This window comes from Brienomyrus brachyistius, unplaced genomic scaffold, assembly GCF_023856365.1.
Source record: "Brienomyrus brachyistius isolate T26 unplaced genomic scaffold, BBRACH_0.4 scaffold75, whole genome shotgun sequence".
In the NCBI taxonomy this organism is placed as follows: domain Eukaryota; kingdom Metazoa; phylum Chordata; class Actinopteri; order Osteoglossiformes; family Mormyridae; genus Brienomyrus; species Brienomyrus brachyistius.
Genome location: NW_026042350.1, coordinates 92,700 through 111,593, shown reverse-complemented (window position 1 = coordinate 111,593; position 18,894 = coordinate 92,700). Strand labels below are relative to the sequence as shown.

The following is an 18,894-nucleotide window of genomic DNA, read 5'->3' as shown; positions in this document are numbered from 1 at the left end:
TTTTGGTTGCTCTTTGTCTCCTGCTGTTTTTCAAAATGTTTAGCAAATTATTATTTTTTTGCATCTCAATCCTTTTCTATCTGGATCGGCACAAGGTACGCTGGAGAGAGAGGGTAGCTTTTACTGTTATTTACATACCTGCAGTTCCTCTGCCTTCAGATAATCTCAGAATTAGGATAATCTGGAAATGCGTCTGGGGGGAAACATACTGCATGTGCATTTCTGTACCTGCTCCATTTTGAAGTGCCTGGTCTCTGTTGTCTTTCTCTTCCACGGAGCCCCGTGGTCTAAACAAAACTAAGACCTCTAATTCCGTAGGTTTTTTTTTTTTTTCCCTCTGCTTGTGATCTGCACATCTAAACAGCTGTGTGGCTGACGGTTTCTGTGCAACGTTTCATTTATGTTAAAGGTGCCAAATTTTAGTCTGTGATTTGGCTTCTGTGGCTGGCCTCTGCCTATGTGTGTCTGTCTGCTTCCCGGTGCATTCCGGAGTGTTGGTTTAACCTGACGAGGCACTGTGAGCCTGTGCGCTCACCAGTTTGATTTGTACATGTGACTATAAGCGCAAAATTGTTTTTTTTAAAGTCATATTTCATATCCCTGTAAATTTCCTTTTTTTTAAAAAAAAAAAAAAAAAAAGGAACATAGCCATGATGTCATGCTTTAAAGTGTAATGAAACGGCTATTATCAGTGTTTAAGAAAATGGTCCTATGCCGACATCCATCATTCAATCATCTTGGCAGAATTTTCTTAATAGCTAGTCCTGCTTTAATGGGTGGAAAAACAAGAATGCTAGATGAATGGGGCACATTTGAGTGTTTATAAATGTCAAGTAATGCAGAAGGGCCTCTACGAAGTATTGTAAATACTATACGTGGAAATGGGCGGAAGCGGCGACCAAGGCCTGCATCTCTCTACGATGGAGCGGCAGTGTGTTCATGTTGCGAATGTCTTTGTGATTTTTACAGCATGTCCATGATGTGAGGTAACGCCACTGATGGTTTTTCATTTCAAGGAAATGATGAAATTGTCACCACCCCCACGACACTCTCCATTTTTAGGCCAGTGGGACCTTCTGATCCCGCAGCTCTTGGGAAAGTGCGTGACACTATGGGCGGTCATAGGCCTGGTCACTACATGGGCGAGTATCGCCAGTCTCACTCACTGGGCTTTTTATTTTCCCCTTCAGTATACTTGTTGAGCTGACGCAGAGGAATCGGGTGTAGCTTGTTTAACTGGCTCGCCTGGCCGAAGCATTTCTGTATCCAGACTCTCTCTGTTCTTTACCTGAAAAGTGAGCCTGCTTGACTGTTTTCCATCATCTAGTTCTCCACTGCCCCCCCCCCCCCCCCCCCCCCCATCCCTTTCCTCAGGGATTTGACGATAAAACCATCTGGCAATCGGTTTAGCTACTTAAAATATGTTGTGTCACTGCTCTGTATATACATATTTATTTTTGCCTCCATCCATGCAAAGCGAAAATACGGTCATGCCAAGAGCTCTCCAGAGGAAGTGGGATGTATTTGGCGTAACAAACCGCTGCTTATTTTCGAAAAACTCCCCTAACAACAGTTGGTGATGGCAAGAGTTCTAGGACTGTTGAGGTAAAGCCAATAAACACTGGTTACCCACATGCTTGCTTCCAGGGGTTGCCAGTTGTTAAACTCGATTTAAGCCTCTCTGTAGTAGCCCAAGAGATAATGATGGCTGAGGAAACGTTCTCCCACCCTGGATGAGACCCACACCAACCAGAATGACACTGGTTTTGTTGGGGGAGGAGGGGCGGACGTGACGTTAGACGCTGATAACACCTGTGATTGCCGGGGTCCGTAGTTGAATCCTCCTTTTCCAGGAAGACATCTGGGTTGAATTACAGATTGCAGTGGGCTTTGCTCCGGTCCTGTAGTATTTAAATAGCGGATGCTGGGTTCCTCCTCCTCTTTCGGTCTGTGTGACTTGCCCGTGGTCTAGTCTAACACAATAATAGGCAATACCTTCACCCATCAGCAAGCGTTTCCATTGCTTGCTGTCTAACAAAAATGAAGATATCCTGTGATCCGTTTGTTGCCATTCTCAGCACCCGGTTGCAAACTACACCAGTTGAGATATGAGCCACTCTAAAGCAGCGACTGGTTTCACTCGGGTGCACTTGCTGGGATGTGCGTTCCGCCTTGTGCTTTTGTGAAGCTGCCGTCGTGATCGTTTCCCCCACTGCTTGTTTCATTTGTTTGGCTTTCATAGTGGAAAAGACAAAAGGGAAAAAAAAAGTTTGTTTCTAAAAGGGAGAAAACTTAGAGCGTCGACTCTTTATTTGAAATTGAATTTGGGTAAATTCAAATTTAACCAAATTATTTGCTCAAATCCACTGGTAATTAACACGGAATCTCTTCAGGTTTTGTGTCAGGGCTATCAATTCATAGGTGAGATTTTTGAGGCAAAACTTCAGGAATCTAAATATTCATCCTGGCTAAAAAAACTGCCTGATCCAGCAGATTTTTGTCCTTGCCAGTACATTGTGGGAGGGTGGTGGGCTAGCGGTGGTCCTGACATCTGGAGGACATTCTGTCAAGGTCAGTGCATTCTGCTCCCCTTCCTGTGGTAAAGTTGGCAGAAAGGGGGGCGCACAGCTGTTTCTGACCCAGGAGGGCACCAGCAAGGGCAGGCCAAAAGAAAAATTTCACAGCCAACGGCATGGAGGGCACTAAAACCCAAATGTGGACCACGAGTCCTGCTGATTTGACCCTTGCTGCCAATGGGATCTTTCAGAAGTCCAGGAAATTTGAGATGAGTGGAAAATCCGGTTATTCGTTGTGGTGCTGTTGTCAGAAGCTGTCGTGGTCTGCAGAATCCATCGAAGGAGCTGCATCTCCTGCTCCAAGGCCACGAATGCTCTAGGCATGATTTTCTCTTCTGCAATTGTCGTGGACTCTTCCAAGTCTGCCAGCATCCCGAACCTCTCCATAGCCAAATGGTGTCTTTACTCCCTCCTCCCACACTGTTCTTTCACAGCAGCAGTTTAGGACACATTATTTATCCACAAAAGGCTCCTTGCCTACCGTTCATGCCAGGGCTGGGGACATGAAGGCAAAAGGCTGAACCGCAGAGGACGCTTGGAGATTGGCCACCTGGCACTATATAGGTCCATATTTGCTAAAACCGGCATGTCTTCCATATCTCTCACAGCTGCTCCTAGCATAAGCAATCACACGCTAACCACTGCGTTTGCCAGTGCCATGTCTGTGCTGTACTGTAAAGATTCTGGTAGTTTCCAGTGCACTGGAATGATACCGGTGAGCATAGGCAGTGTCTGAAGTAAAGAGGCATGTGGATCTCATGCCTGTTAAATCATCTGCAATCAATGTGCCTGGAAAGACATTTAAACTCCTGGTTAACTCAGGAAAGGCAGACTGTTGACAACAGTGTTGCAGCCACTTCATTTGTTGTGAGACCCATCAGGGATGGTGTACGACTCGGTTAAGGACTTGTACCCATGTCCAGAAGGTTGTGGGTTCTAATCCTGTGGCTGGCAGCAAAATCACATCACCAATGGGCCCTTGAGCGAGGTCCTTAACCCCAAGTACTCTAGAGAAATCGTTGGCAGTGATTTTAGACTAATTTAGTGTTTTATGGAGAGGCATTTTCGAAGAGATGAGTGCCTTGCTAGGATCTAGTTACCACCTGATTTACAGCATTTCAAAAGCAGTGTGATTAATAGTTATCACCATTGAATTAAGTGTTGCTGTTTTTTATAGTTTTTTTTTGGGGGGGGGTGTGAGCTTTTGTTCTCTTCATGATTTAAAGATACCAATTCACCTGACAGCATGAACTGCAGGAGGAAATGTGAGTGGCAGAGGAGGAAGGTGCAAAAACACAGGGGAGAGTATTAAATCTCAACCCCACCCCCCAATCCCTGAATGTGTGAGGTAACAGTTTCCCACTCTCTCACTGGGCAACAGTTTGCATTTATCATTTTATTATATTACATTTAAAATATTTAAGTCATTAATATTTTAGGGAACTGGAGGTTACATTTTTTTTTTGTTATTGTGTAGTTCCATTTTAAAAATAAGTGTAGCATGAGTACTGTTAGTAGGTCATTACTGCTGCTAGTGTATATTTCAGCCATCATGCTTGCTGATGCATCGCTAAGCCCTCGCGTCTGAGACCACCGAGTCCATCCTCATTTCTCCATCCGCGTATTCGGTGGGCCAAGCTGCAGGCCGGTAGCGATCCAGGGAAATCAAAAATACGGCTCCTGCCAGTGCAGAACACTGAGACGCGAACCTGGCTGGGTCATGTAGAGGAAGCATGTGCCGGCATCATTGGAAACGCAGAAGGTCAATAATGTTCCATGGCGTGTACAGAATGATGCCCCCCCCCCCCACCCCCCAAAGAAGATGGGAAGTGGGGGGGGAGGGGGCAGCCCTTCACAGTTGCCCACTGGATGTCAGGGTCTGGCCAGACAAGCAGGTCAGAAGAGAGGAGTTGACTTTCCACAGAGATGGACTCTTTGGCCCTGAATCACCCAGTACCATGTGACTGCTGTCTTACTCATACGCTCACAGCCTTTGCAGTCAGTCCCTCCCCCTCTCTACCCCCCATCCCTCAGGCCGATGGTGCCTGTGTGTTTGTTTAGGTCTAATCTAGATGACAGTGGCACCCCAAGGGCTCTCATTGTCTCCCGCGCTTCACGGCTGGGGCTCTGCTCCGCAGTGCGAACAGGATCGCGGAGCCCCAGACGGAGCATGTTAGCTGTTATTATTACTGCCGAAGGAGGAAAACTATAGATTCAATACACTACAAATACAACTGCCAAGCGATTTCTAAAAATGGATTTTAGAGCAGGTTGGGACTTCAGCAGAGTTTATCCATATTCATGTTTTTGGTCCTAGCCCTATTCTTTCCTGCAATGATTTGGCATTGCATTCTGTATGGTTTGGCGACCCATGTTCCTGATATATATATATATATATATATATATATATATATATATATTTTTTTTTTTAAAAGGCCTAGCTTCCGAAATCACCAGCATGCAACACTTTTAAAGCTATGGCAAGGCTTTGTACTAGAATAAAACTTGTAAATCTGAAATCTATTTTTATGGCTAAAGTGGTGATTACTGTACTGCTCGTAATTAAAACCCTTCAAGTATACCATTACGTTTCTCCAAAATTTTCCTTTGCCTGGGGTCATTGAAAGACTTGCCAATGAGGAGGTTGACCAATGAACCTAACTCTCTCTGGAAGTGTCTACGTTTGGTGCCCGCTCACATTCCTCCTGAAATTTCCTCTAAAATAAATCAATAAAGCTAGCATGGTTTTTTTCATGGAAGGATGAGTATGCTTGTTGATGAGGGCTGAATGTTTTCAAGGTGAATGCAAGAATACAGACTGCTCTGAGGTGCTTGGCTGAGTGGAGCATGGTGCAATGTGACAGTGCGCCTCTTGTTCCAGAGTGGAGGCTGGAGGCTCTTTGTGCTGTACGCCTGTCGCACGCTTTGCTAACAGTAGTGCAACTTGGAGAAGGCTGCCTTTGCACGATGCAACCATGGACTGTGCCAAGAGTCCAGGTCCACTGAATTTCAGAATTTAATGATCAGTGTTTACATAACACAGCACACAACAACAACGAAATGTGTCCTCTGCATTTAACTCATATGTGACATAGCAGGGGGCAGTACCTTGCTCAGGGTACTTCAGTGGTGGCTTGCTGGTCAGGGATTCGGGTAAGCTGACAATCTACGCCCCTGGGGGATTCCGGGCTGACCGCCTGTCAGGGGCGTTTCTAGCTATTGAAAAGATGGGGCGTCAAGTTACCCTGGGGCTGGACTTCAAATACGCAGGGACACAGCCCCGCGTGATCGGACCTAACGACACCCATGGCGCCTATATTAAAAAATTAAATTAAAATTGAGTATATTATGGTGTCCTTGTTGGGTAGCGTTTGGGGCGGCATGGGCTTCGAATGCCTCCATGATACCGTGCCTTGGTCTGCATTTCTCAAGCGTATTGCACGGTGATATGTGACCAAATCACCAATTAAGAAAATTTTCAAACTATGTAGCAACGTGAAAATAACCATCATAGTGCATGAAAGTGTAATAAAACTGTAATAGCTGAATGGACAGGTTTCCCTAGAGAGTATTTATAAAGAACGCTGCCACCTAACCCAAACTTGTCACAATTTAACACAGTCAATTTTATTTTTAGCCTGACAATACTCTTCCGCAGTATCAAACTGGATTTCCTCAGAAAAGTAAATAATTTTCCAAGTAATCACTGAGCTGTTTATATATTTAAGTTTATTTACACACGGGAAAAAAACAGCTCTAAACGGTTGTGAAAAGTCTGATTAAATATGAATACAAAATATGAAATATATATGAAAAAAATACTCCCACTACGACTAGCAGAAGAGGGATTATACATTTACACTGCTCAATATTACAGATATTACGCACAAGTCGTTAGTTGCAAATATATCCGTGCATTTTATTTCGTTTGAGCGTATTACAGCTTCGTTTGAATTAAGGCCAGGTGAGCCCGGGGACCTGAAGAGGCTCCTCCACGCGCTCGAGGCGTTACAAATGCGCGCCTGTCAGCCGCACGCGCGCGTGCCTTATGTTTTCGCGCCGGAGAAAGCACCCGCTAAGGCGCGCGCTCGCCTTCGGAGCCGCTCGGAGTGAGAGCTCGGAAAGCGGCTCGCGTGACGCAGCGTCTGCTCGGTTCAGCTCATTCACTCTGTGCTCATTAACGGGCTCGCGAGGAAACCAGTGTCTGAGGAGCCCCCTGGCTGCCTGGATTACCGTGCGTCTCCCTCCCTCTCTCCCTCCTCTCTCGCTCTGTCTCTCCCCCTCTCTCTCTTTGGGCACTTCCATCCATCCCGACCGAGCCTGAAAGCGTTCGCTCTCTCCCCGGCTTACCTCTGCACAATAACAGTGGGCATGCAACGCGGCGACCGTCACAAACACTCGCCAAAAGCATGGAAAAGCTGCCTACGTGTCTACAAATGCACTTTATACCTATTCGTCTTTAGCCTGGAACTAAGGACGGTGGTCTCAGGTAAGAAAAAAATCAGTTTCTGCTTTGTTACGAGTTCTCTCTTCAATTTTACTAACCGCTGCCAAGTCCACAGGAACTCTTCATAAAACTTATTTGTATATGTGTGCTTTTTATATTTTATCGAGACGAATTGGAGCTGAATTGCGCGATCTGGTTTCGTATCCGGAGAGGCTGATGCGGTGGAATGCCACGAGAGTCCAGAGCCTGAGCGAAACCAGATGTGGAGAAAAGGGATAGATAGAGTTCGGCTTTTTGGAAGGGGGAGGGGACTCTTAACCTTTCGTGTTGGTGTATTTTTTTTTGCTGAAACGTTTGGATATATTTTCTTAAAGATGGAATAACAGGCAGGTGGAATAATAGATCTTGATTTTGACATAAATCATTCTTTTTGTACGGAAATTGTCGCTGAGGTGCTGCGACGGAGATGTTACGCTGCGCAGCGTAATAACATAATGAGATGCGTGTCGCCGTGTGGACAATCGACCCGTCTCCCGGTACTCTTAGTGCCACCGTGTCACTGGCATTGCGTCCTCTGGTTGCGTAAATATGGTTATTCTTCAAAAACCTCGGTTGAGGCACAAAGTTTACAAGGCGCAGAAAAACAAAAGTTCTCTTTGTTCCGTAAAACAAACAGAATTCTTAATTCGGCAATATCTCTCTCTCAGAGGAGAAAGAATAATTGTATTGGGGCAGTTCATCAGCATAAGGTGTCTTTATATGGACGTCTGGAGACCCCCCCCAGCACGTTTGTAGGTTTGTTTCACTGGCACGGCACTGCCCCAGGAGCACCACCATCGAGTGAAATCCAGTTTTGCAGGGGGCATCATTCTGGAGTGGATACTATACTGTCAATCTCCATGGTGCAGGGGTCTCAAACTCAAATTACCCAGAGGCCCCTGGCTATGTGATATTCCCCCAAGGGGGCCATGAGAGAAATCACACAACGAAAAGTCCCATTTTTTTCAACTTGAATTTTTAAATTCATCTATATACAAACAAGCCTCTGCTCAATTAAAGGAAGAATACATTAGCACTAAGCTGAGATGAAATGGCATAAAAATTAAATTTCATGATTATATCAACCAAAATTATCACAGTTACCAGTATTATCATTGTATTATTCAAATGTGCTAAAAAAAAAACTACTGAGACACAAACTGCAATCATTTTAAGTTCTACATTGAGAACCACAAATACAATTAGCAGCATTATGCACTTTTTGTTTGCATAAAATAATAACATAGCCAATACCCCTGTAAACATAAGAAAACCATATAATCTCCTAAGAAGTGAACATGCCACAGAGGTAGCCTTCAGCCAAAGACTTCACTGAACTTCAGACAAATACAAATAATGCTGTCCCATCGTAGAGAAGAAGGAACCAAGTCTAAATTGTTTCGTTTTAAGAATATCTAAATACAAATGTACACAGAATTAAGCCTTGGCAAATGGGCATTCAACTAGCATGGGCATTGACAAAAAAGTGCCATTTTCACTACACAACTGGCAATGTGTATTGTTTTTATAAGAGGAGGTAACACTGAAAGTTGTTGACAAAGTATTAGCAACTACACCAGACTTAGTCCTCTTCAATGGCTGAACAATGGCAAGAGTGCTATAACTGCCTTCTGCCATGTTTTTACTGACATTAAACAAACCCACATCGCATGCTGCGAGTGCGTCCTTGTATCTGGGAGACTATTGCTACCTTTGAGCGATGCTGGACAAGTTTTTCAAAGCACCATAATCAACCACTTTTAACGATAATTAAAATTTGAAACGGTAATACTAATTGTCCGAAATTTTACTGTGAACTCAGTAGCCATTTCATACCTAGTACAAAGTAAAGATTGATTTGAGAGCTATACTAAATAGTAAAATAAAAACATGTTGCAGGCCGTTGTTCGAGACCCCTGCCTTGGTGTATTGCTGTCTGGGAGCTGTGCTATGTGGAGTGGCACATGGAAAACTCCTGACCAGTGGCATCACCACATCCTGTTCATGTTGACAAAGATCCCCTCCTCTCCACTAATTAATTAATCTATATCAGTGTTTCCCAATCCCATCCTTGGAGACCCACGGCCAGTCCACATTTTTGTTTCGTACCAGGAGCTGTGAGGGAGCAAAAATCTGGAATGTCAGGCAGGGAGCAAAAACGTGGACTGGCTGTAGGTCCTCGAAGACTGGATTGGGAAACACTGATCTATATTGTGTCCATTTACATCGGCTTAACCATTTATACAGTAATTTCTCCAGTTTCTGTACATTGCTATGAACCGGAAGCCTATTCCAAGACGCCCAAGTATGAAGACAGAGGACAGCCTAGATGGGATGCCATCACAGGGTGCACACACAGACTCTCACACACACTACAGGCAATTTAGAGACACCAGTTCACCTAAACGAACTCTTTTAGACTTTTACCAGCATACCCAAAGGAATCTCACTCAAAAATCCAGGGGAGAATGTGAAAACTTCGCATACACAGAACTAAGTGAAATCCCCAACTCTAGCAGTATGCGGCTGTAGTGCTACCAGCTGTTTATACAGCTGCATGATTTACTGAAGAAATTCAGTTTAATTATACTCCCCCGTAGGTAGACCATTTCCAGTAACCTTTCAAGCTAAAATCTGTCTTTATCTGTGTATTATCTTAGAAAATACACAACTAACTACGCATAACCTTGTTGAAACACTATAAGTTGATTTAGAGCAATTTGTTGATGATATATTTAATGTAGTGGAAAAGATATTAAGCTCATTAAAAACATTTGCTAGACCAGTGTAGTAACATTTCAAGTAGCCATCAGCAATTAACATTTATATGATAATTACAATTGTTTCAAATGTCAGGCAATGTTGTTTTATTAAGTAAATGTAACAAAAGTGGTATCTTGGTGTTTGTGGCATTTTATCTATTCAAGAAACCAAACATCTGTGCCTTTGCTAAGCAGCCTACCCTCTGCCAGTTGTTTAAGATGCATCTAGTTTCTTCTGATTTAAAATGGTTGACAGGCGGTTTTTCCTTTCTGTCTTTGTGTCCTCCACACAGCGCTTTGAGGAAAATAGTCCTTGCGGTCGAGAGCCTCTTCTTTTAGCCAGCTGAATGCTTTTAAAAGGCACAGACGCACAGATCTCGCTCTCTCTCCGCATTCTACAGCGGCAGCCTTACTGACGATTCACAGGTCAAGTTTCTTTTCTCACCTGAGACTGAACCGCTTCTCCTTCTGTCTGATTCAATATTTGCAGTGCATGATAACTTGCAGACGCCCGTTGGCATCGTTTGCGTGTTTTGCACTGGATTGGATTTTGTATCTGTTTTTCCGATGGTTGGTGGTGGAATTAGCAGATGAAAGGCGACTTGGACTGAACCATGCGGGTTTGGAGGCATTGTCGGTCTGCTCGTTTCATTTAGTGGGTTGTTCTGTATCTTAGTAGAGAATGGGGCAGATGAAAGAGTAAATAACTTACGATGACCCCAGTGTATAAGCTTTGGTGGTAAACATTAAAAATGGGTAATAGTTGATTGATTTTGTTTCTTTTTCACTTTCATTGAACCTTTACTTGGTTCCCTTTATTCTGTTTCAGAAGCCCGTGATTGATGTTTTATGTATGTGAAATCATGGCGCATGAGTCAAATTGTGTCACCTGCAGTCCTTTTACCATAATGGGTCTTTTTTGAGGAGCTGAGAAATACATAATTCAGACTAATGAGCAGAGTGTTAGGAAAATATGGAATGACAGATCAAGAACGGGTAGGGAAGAGGCTAGATAACGGAGGGATAGTTGCGGTTTTGCATTGTTTGCGGTATACTGTTGGTGTTGCATTAGCTGCCTCACCAGTCAACATCGCAAGCTACAAATTAAATACAGTGTGGGCTTTGAAGTGATGAAAAGCCAGAACATTTTATGTTTAGGACCCTGCTAGTAACTTTTAGTTTGTGGGCAGAATGACCCACTTTAGTCAGCTTCCCGTTAAGGGAAATGATCTTCAGACCAAGTCAGCTCCTCCCAGAAGATGCTGGTCCAACCGAGTAATGAACCCCAGCTGCCTGTCTCTTGTTGAACCTCTTTCAGATCCTTTGGGTGAGATCCACATCTAACCTGCCATAGAAACTGTGGCCCCGAAAAATGTCCTTCTCGTAAAATAGGGTTTTTAAAAAAAGAATCCCACACATGGATTCCCATCACACGCCACAGAGGTGAACCCGGAATGTAGCCTTCAGCCAAACAGACGGCTGTACAACACAAGAAAGTAACAAACACAATGCGGTGGAATTTCCTGTGTATTTGTTGGTTGCTGTTTTTACAGGATAAAGGGATTTTCTGTTCAATCCCAACCAGGGGACTCATTTGCGAAACATCTGTGAAAATACCCACATCTCTGCGTGAGGGTCCGTTTGCAGCTTCGTGTGTGGATCCTTAAAGCTCGCAGTCACCTTCGCTGCTCCCCCCTTAAACTGGCTGGGCCCAGCTGAGGCCAGTCACAAGGCTGTCTGGCAGTCCGGGCTCCTCTTTGGCTTCTCTGTTCGGTTGTTCTTGGCCGCAAGTTTGAGCCTCTCTCCCTCTCCGTCAGGAAAACTGAGGGGAGGAGGGGGGATGCATGTAGTTTCCCAGGGCGATATTGGCTTTGGACTTCTGTGGCGTAACTCCTTGTGTCGTATTAAATGTAGATTTGCACCCACTCATAAATAAAGAAAATAAATTTTGCTTTAAATTTTTTTAACGCCGATTTAGTGTGGGACTGGAGCTAAAATAACTACTCTTGTTGCCAGGTGTGTAATTTTACTTCAGTGGTCCAAAAAAATGCAACAGATTCGGTTCCCAGCTGGTGTCACTCTCTGTGGATGGTGTGTTTTTTTTTTTCTTCAGGGCCATAGGCAAAAAAAAAAATTTCAGTGCATGTATAGAGCATTTTTGAATGCACTGTGTGTTTGAGGATGTCATCCAGAATTGCCTCAAAAGGCCCTCAGCATGGCATTTTTGATGAATGAATTTTTTTTTCTGTCATTACTAAGATAAATAAACATGTTTCTTGAAAAATTTTTGGGAGGGGTGTGGGGGGGGTGGCTTTTGTATTATTATGACATGCAGTACTGACAGTATGTCAGCACTGACTCCTTATATCTTCATAGGACAACACCTGTCATCTTGAAGTTATTGGCTGATTTTAGTTTAGCTGGCCAAGTGACTCTGGCATGTGGGTTGAAGAAGGCGGTGGATATTTTGGTGGAAGAAGCACAGATATGAGGGCCACTGCATCATCAATGCCATGAGTTTATCTCCTTGAATATATATCAGCATTGCTTTGGTCGGTCATCAGTTGATGCCGCGAGACTTATCGACTTTTGAATAATTTGGCGATCTGCAGACTGCATAAAATTGCCAGAGGTTCCCAATCAATGGACTGTTTAAGCCCGTTTGTATTTTTGGTCCGAGACCAAATGTTGCAGGTGAATGTTGTGCATTGTTGCGTAAATACGATCAGGAAGATTAAAGCTGTTGCATGACGTAAAGGGCCCCAGGATGGAGATGGATACCTGGCCACAGATTCAATATCGTCTGTAAATTATTTACTTGAGGTGAACCTAATAGTCCTTAAGGAGATAAAAAGTAAAAGCAGTTCCTTTGAAAACTGGGATCAAGTTTAGGTCTCCAACAATTTAACTTGGACTAGGGTGCATGAGTACCAAATATGAGGAGAATAAGCAGTGAGACGTACAGGAATAGATGTGTCTGCTCTTTTGACATTAAATTTGCAAGTGTTTAAATAAACAGGTTGTTGCAATGTTGTAACAGGTATATGTACACACTTAATTTACGATTTTAGGAGGTGGGGGAAAAAACATGTATAGTGAGGGAAATCGTCTGTCACATGTATAAACATTAACGAGACTAGCTAGGAATCTGGAAATTCTGCATTTAGGCTACGTAATTAGCGATGAACCATGTTATGCTTCTCGGTCACTGAATGCAGCATTAAAATTTGTTCTCATACGGGCGTGTTAACTCGGTTCCGGTTTAATGGGCTTGTCGGACTCCCTTCTGATTGGTACCAAAAATAACTAATAGAGTAGGTGACAAGTTATTTACTCTTCTGGTCACAGAGGAGTGATTTCAGCATAATCTCCAAGCCCCTGGAATAATAAAGTTCAGTATTATTTATAAAAGATTCCGTCATGCCTGGAGGGTGGCCAGAAGATTTCACAATTATATTACTCACATGTGTGCTGAAATTTCTTTAATCCACACAGCAGTTTCTTCAGAGAGGCACATGACAAGAAAAAGAGTCCAACACTGAATTTGACTTTAAGGACAATATGACATATAAGAGCCATTAATAGTGAAAGGTTTTTTTTTCCGGTAACACTTTACTTGAGGGGGTGTTCTTTCAGGTTCAGCTACTTTGTCGAGTTAGGCTACCGTAGTGCTAATCGATAGCCCGAACCCCTAAGCCTTAACCCTAATCCCAAAACGGTGGAACTACACCTGCGCAGAAAGGCTCGATAACACGTCAGGCTCGATTGGTAGCTCAACTCGTCAGAACAGGAGCTCAAATGATGTAGTGGTACACTCTTACTTAATGTATTAATTAACCAGGCACTACCTGTTAATTACGTACTGATCCCATGTTCATTTATCATTGATTAATCATAACGGTTAATGTATTTCCCTGCCTTGTGCCTGTAGCCTCCGGGATATGGATCCGCACCCCACGTGACACTGAATAGGACAAGCAGTTACAGAAAATAGATTGATGGATGGCTCATGTATTTCATGTAGTTACTGCATTTATTCATGATTTGCACTTGAGTAGTAACTGAGTTAATAAGTCATTTGTGTCCCCTCACGTAAAGTTACCTTTACACAAATGTGGAGGACTGAGTTTAGTCAGTTGTGACGATAGATGGATTTAATGACTCATGAGTAACTTTTTAAGCAACAAGCAACAAAATGCACGATAAGCTAATATTAATGCAGAGTGCACGATGGTTTTGTGTTTATATTTAACCTCAATAGGCGGTGCGGTTCAGATCGTCTTTTTTCTCTTCACTGTACTTGTACACGTTTTTACCATTGGTTCGTTAAAAAATGTACCTGTTAACTGAAGAACTGAGATTAATTGGTCTCATTGCTTTTCGCGCTCTGTGCTCGATATCTCACAAAACTGAAAATAGTCAGTCGTGCTTTGACTTGTTGAAAAAAAAGATTATATGTCGGAAGAGAAAAAAACATTAAGCCCCTAAGTTGTTTTCTTTACTGCATCCCAATTAGATGACAGTACGCACATATTTTTTTTAGTTTGCACTCCGCTGCGCTTAAATAAGGGCCTCTTTCCTAACTGCTGGGTGCGACAATCAAACGTGTGAGTATGCAGACAGCAATTAAGTCTGATTTGGCTGTAGGAATCCCTACCGGGGGGTGGGGGGGGATCTGGGGTCTGGTTGGTAAGCTGGTATAAATGGCCGGTCGGGCGGTGGGATGCGCAAATATCTACGCTGAAATACAGAGAAGGAAACGCCAGTCAGTGATGGCGGATTGCCGTTTCTCCTGACAGAAACAGGATTTTATCGCCCGTCTAATCCGCACCTTGGTCGTTCCGAACGCTTTTCATCTCTCCGCCGACACAAAAACGTTTTCATGACTTGGGAACGCTCTGGAGGAGAGGGAGCAGTGCAGTGGAGCATTTGTGAGAGGCATTGTTGTTGTTTTTTCTTTTTAAAGTATCCCATCTTCAAGGACCAACTGCTGCCAAGTTGCCCCTAATCTCTCACCTTCTCACTTCCTGCCTCCTCAAAAAGGGGCCCAGAGAGGAGGAATGCCAAGGGTCTTCATTTCTGATTCTCTTATTCTCTTTCCGGTCCTTGGCTTCAGTGCGAGCCCTAGCCCCCTCCCTGTCTTAGCAGTACCTCAGTTCCTAACTTCACTCTCAGTCTATATAACTCACCTCACTCTCCATATATATAACACACCTCCTCCTCATTCTTGCAACCTAAGCTGAAGGATGCAGTGAATGTATCCATTCACAGCACTCAGTGGCCGTTTTTCCAAAGTATTTAACAAAGAGGAACCTTAGGGGGGGGGTGTAGAAAGAGAGAGAGAGAGCAAGAGAGGAGGAGTAAAGACGTCGAGCTTTGGCACTGGAGAAAACCGCAACTGGTTTTACAGAAGGGCGCTGGTCTCAGCTCCCAAAATTCCTGTCAGTGCATACCTCCAGCCCTGTGGTGTGAAGTCACTCCTCAGTGGCCCTGAGACGTTCACACACCACAGGGCCAGCATATAAACAAAGAAAAGATTATTTATTTACACAGGCATATTCAGAGGTATATTTGAAATTCATTTTAAACAGTCTATCCTATCCTAAGAAATGCAGCTGGCTACTGTTTTGATGGATTTCTGACTGGACTTGCGCAACACCACCAAACCACCACTGTCCCCCACAGTCGGTTGGCGTTAACTGCGCAACCCCCACGCTGGGGTGTCGGCGTGCCATAAACTGCCACGCGTTTGTTTAAAATGTTACCATTTGGCGTATACCTTCAGCCGGCAGATGGAAGGTGTCAGCATGCAGACTGGCCCATGTTCTAGTTAGGCATTAACTGGAGCATTGTCCTGAACTCCTCCCCCAGGCCCTCAACACTCCTTCACACCGCTGCTCTGTCTCCCTCATGTACCCGGGCAACAAAATCTTATTCGGGACGTATTCCCGGCTCTGCATTACGCTCAAGGATAAAACAACGTTAAAACGTAGCATCTGACAGCTATAAAAATCCTTCTCGAACAAATATGGATTAACCATTTCTTAAACCCTGGTTTGAGCGGGATGTCTTACCTTTTCCGATGTTTTGTATGAAAAGTGACCTAGCAGAGACTCTTCTCATTTGCTTAAAATACAGTTCCACTGCAAAGGTAGCCTGGTAGACTGTGTTTTGTTTTTGTGAGGTTTGCCTGAAACGTAATTCCAGCTTTTCTGGGCAGTTTCTGTCTCTATTTTTCTTTTTCTTTTTTTTTTGTGATTTTATTCCATGGCAGCTGGCCTTTAACAATATCTATGCGACATCTTACCTGAACGTACTAAAAACCGGTTTGCTGGAGCCATCTGCCTGTCTTGTTTAGTCTGTCAGAAAAGTGTAGGTTAGTAAGTATCAGAGCCTGTTTTTGGTTGTTTAGCTGTTTTTTCGGTATTGCTTCCCTTGTAGTCAGCATGGTGCCACCTACATAAATACCGATGCTCCTCGGTTTGCGATGTTTTCGCTTTACAGTGGTGCAATAACATTGCACATTCACTTGTCAATTAGATGTGCAGTACGATACTTTTGATTGATTCTGGGCAATGGCAGCATTCACCCAACCACATATCTGAAGTGATTGTGAACAGAAGCATCTCGCAGTGTTTAACGATGTATTGTTCAGTGTTTTTTTTTCTGTATTTAACCAATAAACTTGTATTAATTAATATTCCCCTGATATTTACTTAGTCAAATGAATAAATTATTTATACTTATTCAGTGAAAGTAGTTATCTACTTATCATATTCATATTTGACTTAGAATATTTTCCTCTTACGATGGGTTCGGAATATAATTCCATCGTAAGTTGAGGAGCACCTGAAAACAAAAAATAAACACAGAATAATTAATGACCTACATTTCTTTTCACAGAGGCAAAGGACCCAGATGTGTTCGCCTTTTATCACGAAGGGGCGCGGGCCTGCCTGGGCGTGCGTGACAGCGTCCTGCGCACATCGGCATCCTGCGACGAACCGGCGCAGCAATGGAAGTGGGTGTCGCGTGGGCGCCTCTATAATCTGGGTGGCACAGCATGCCTGGGCCAGGCCACTGGCGAAGGCGTCACCGCCTCTCTGGGCATGTACTCGTGCGACCGTGAGCCGCCCCGCGTCCGCCTGGGCTGGCACTGCAAACTGGTGCTGGAGAGCCTCAGTCTGTACATGCCCTTCGGCCGAGCTGCCAACACCAATGCCTCACAGGATGCTTCAACGCGGGAGTCAGCCGAGGGGCAGCGCTGGAAGTTGTACAAGTCCGAGGGGGATTTGTGCTCCAAGACCTACCGCGGTAAGACCTGAGCGATCGGCCTTAGTACCGCCGTAAGACCTGAGTGATCGGCCTTAGTACCGCCGTAAGACCTGAGCGATCGGCCTTAGTACCGCCGTAAGACCTGAGTGATCGGCCTTCGTACCGCCGTAAGACCTGAGTGATCGGCCTTCGTACCGCTGTAAGACCCGAGTGAATAGTTTTTGGAAAGTGTGCCAGCGTGGGCCTGAGCAAGCCAGCAAATCAGAATCAACCCCCCTTTTCTTCTAATTATTGGTATTTTTTAGTAGGTATGTAACAGTACACTTATTTGGGGGGGGTGGCAGCATAATTGGGCAGTCTTCGTGTCAGTTTTCCTCCCTGGCTGAAGGGGGAGGGCAGTTTTGCTGTGTCATCTGGCACAGATGTGGCCCAGCGGGATGGCCAGCCAGGAGCTGAAAGCCCTGTAGCCATTTGCATGCCTTCACACCCCCCCCCCCACCTCCCAATCCTGTTTTCTTCCCTGTCATCTGGCGATCCGCGCCTGCCGATGACCCGAAACGAGTAGCGATGACGTTGCCGGCGGTGGCGGCGCGCAGACAGGCCGGCGTTATTTTGGCACAGGTCCTGGGGACACATCTGCTTTGTGGCATCCGAAAGCCGGGTCACTGGATCGTCCTACCAGCCAGCAGCCCTCAGAGCGTCTGCTGCGGAAAAGTGCGGCACCAGTCTGCTTTTTTTTTTTCTCTTTTATAATCCTTTGGCCTACTTTTTGCGACTTAGCGCTAGAGGAGCACTGGGTCGCAGTTACATCACCCCTGCATCATCTGGTACCCCTGCCGCTCTACGGCTAGCCCTACAGCCAGACCCCGGGTTCCAGCGTCCTTCCTGGTAGCCTGCTTTTCTCCCCCTATCAAGCAAGAAGTCTTTCCCCAGCAAACACCCCCGGCCGTTTCCTCGAGCGGCGGACACTACAGGTCACAATGTTGCATTTCGTTTTGAAGTTGCTCAACGCACTTCGGCAAGGGCGTCGCTCTCTGCTGGAAAATTGCCCTCCGGCATCGTCACGAGACGTTAACGTTGCGCGGTTTCACAGGTGCGGCCTCCCCACGATCGCTGTGAGTGGAGGTGTGGTCACGCTAAGACTCACCCTGCTTATTCAGGAAGAGGGAGGAACCGCTGGCTCATATTATCACACAGTTCCATTGCTAATGATACATGGGTTACCTTTTTAAACGAATTAGTCATTTTTACGGGACCTAACGGTCTGTAGAAGATTCGTCTGTCTTCTAACCACTTAAAAAGTACAGGAGCATGGGGGAGGGGGGAGTGGAGTGTATCCTAGGGTGTAAGGCAGGAAGGCATCCTTGATAGGATGCTGACCATTTGCCGGGCCCCTCTCTCTCACACACAAACACACACAGACACAGCTTTGTAATTATATCTTTGTGGAGACCCTCCATTCATTTCTATGGGGAAAACTCTAATCCCAACACGACGACCTTAACCCCTACCCGGCCCTGACCATAACCATAAGTAACCAAGCAAAATACAAGACTTTTGGCATTTTTACTTTTTTGATTGCATTCACACCTGAAAAATGGTCCCCACAATGTCAAAGAAACAGGTTTTTATTACATTGTGGGAACCAATTGCCCCCCTACAATGTAATAAAAACCGAATCCACACACACACTGTGGGAAACTTCAATGAACCAAACGCCCAGAGTAGCTGTCCGTTGCTTCCAGCCAATTCAGCTTTTTAAAAAACCTTTATGCTCTTAATAAATATATACAGA

The 18,894-nt window shown here is 44.7% G+C and overlaps 1 protein-coding gene across 1 annotated transcript in view; it reads left to right on the top strand.

Annotated features, from left to right (window-relative positions):
• Window positions 1–6,675: 6,675 nt before the first annotated feature.
• Window positions 6,676–18,894, top strand: part of mrc2 (mannose receptor, C type 2) — a 31,864-nt gene continuing 19,645 nt past the window's right edge. Inside the window, exons 1-2 of the mRNA XM_049003216.1 lie at window positions 6,676–7,065; window positions 16,728–17,138. Coding sequence (XP_048859173.1) covers window positions 6,948–7,065; window positions 16,728–17,138 — 529 coding nt within the window. The 5' untranslated portion in view covers window positions 6,676–6,947. The remainder of the gene's footprint in view (window positions 7,066–16,727; window positions 17,139–18,894) is intronic.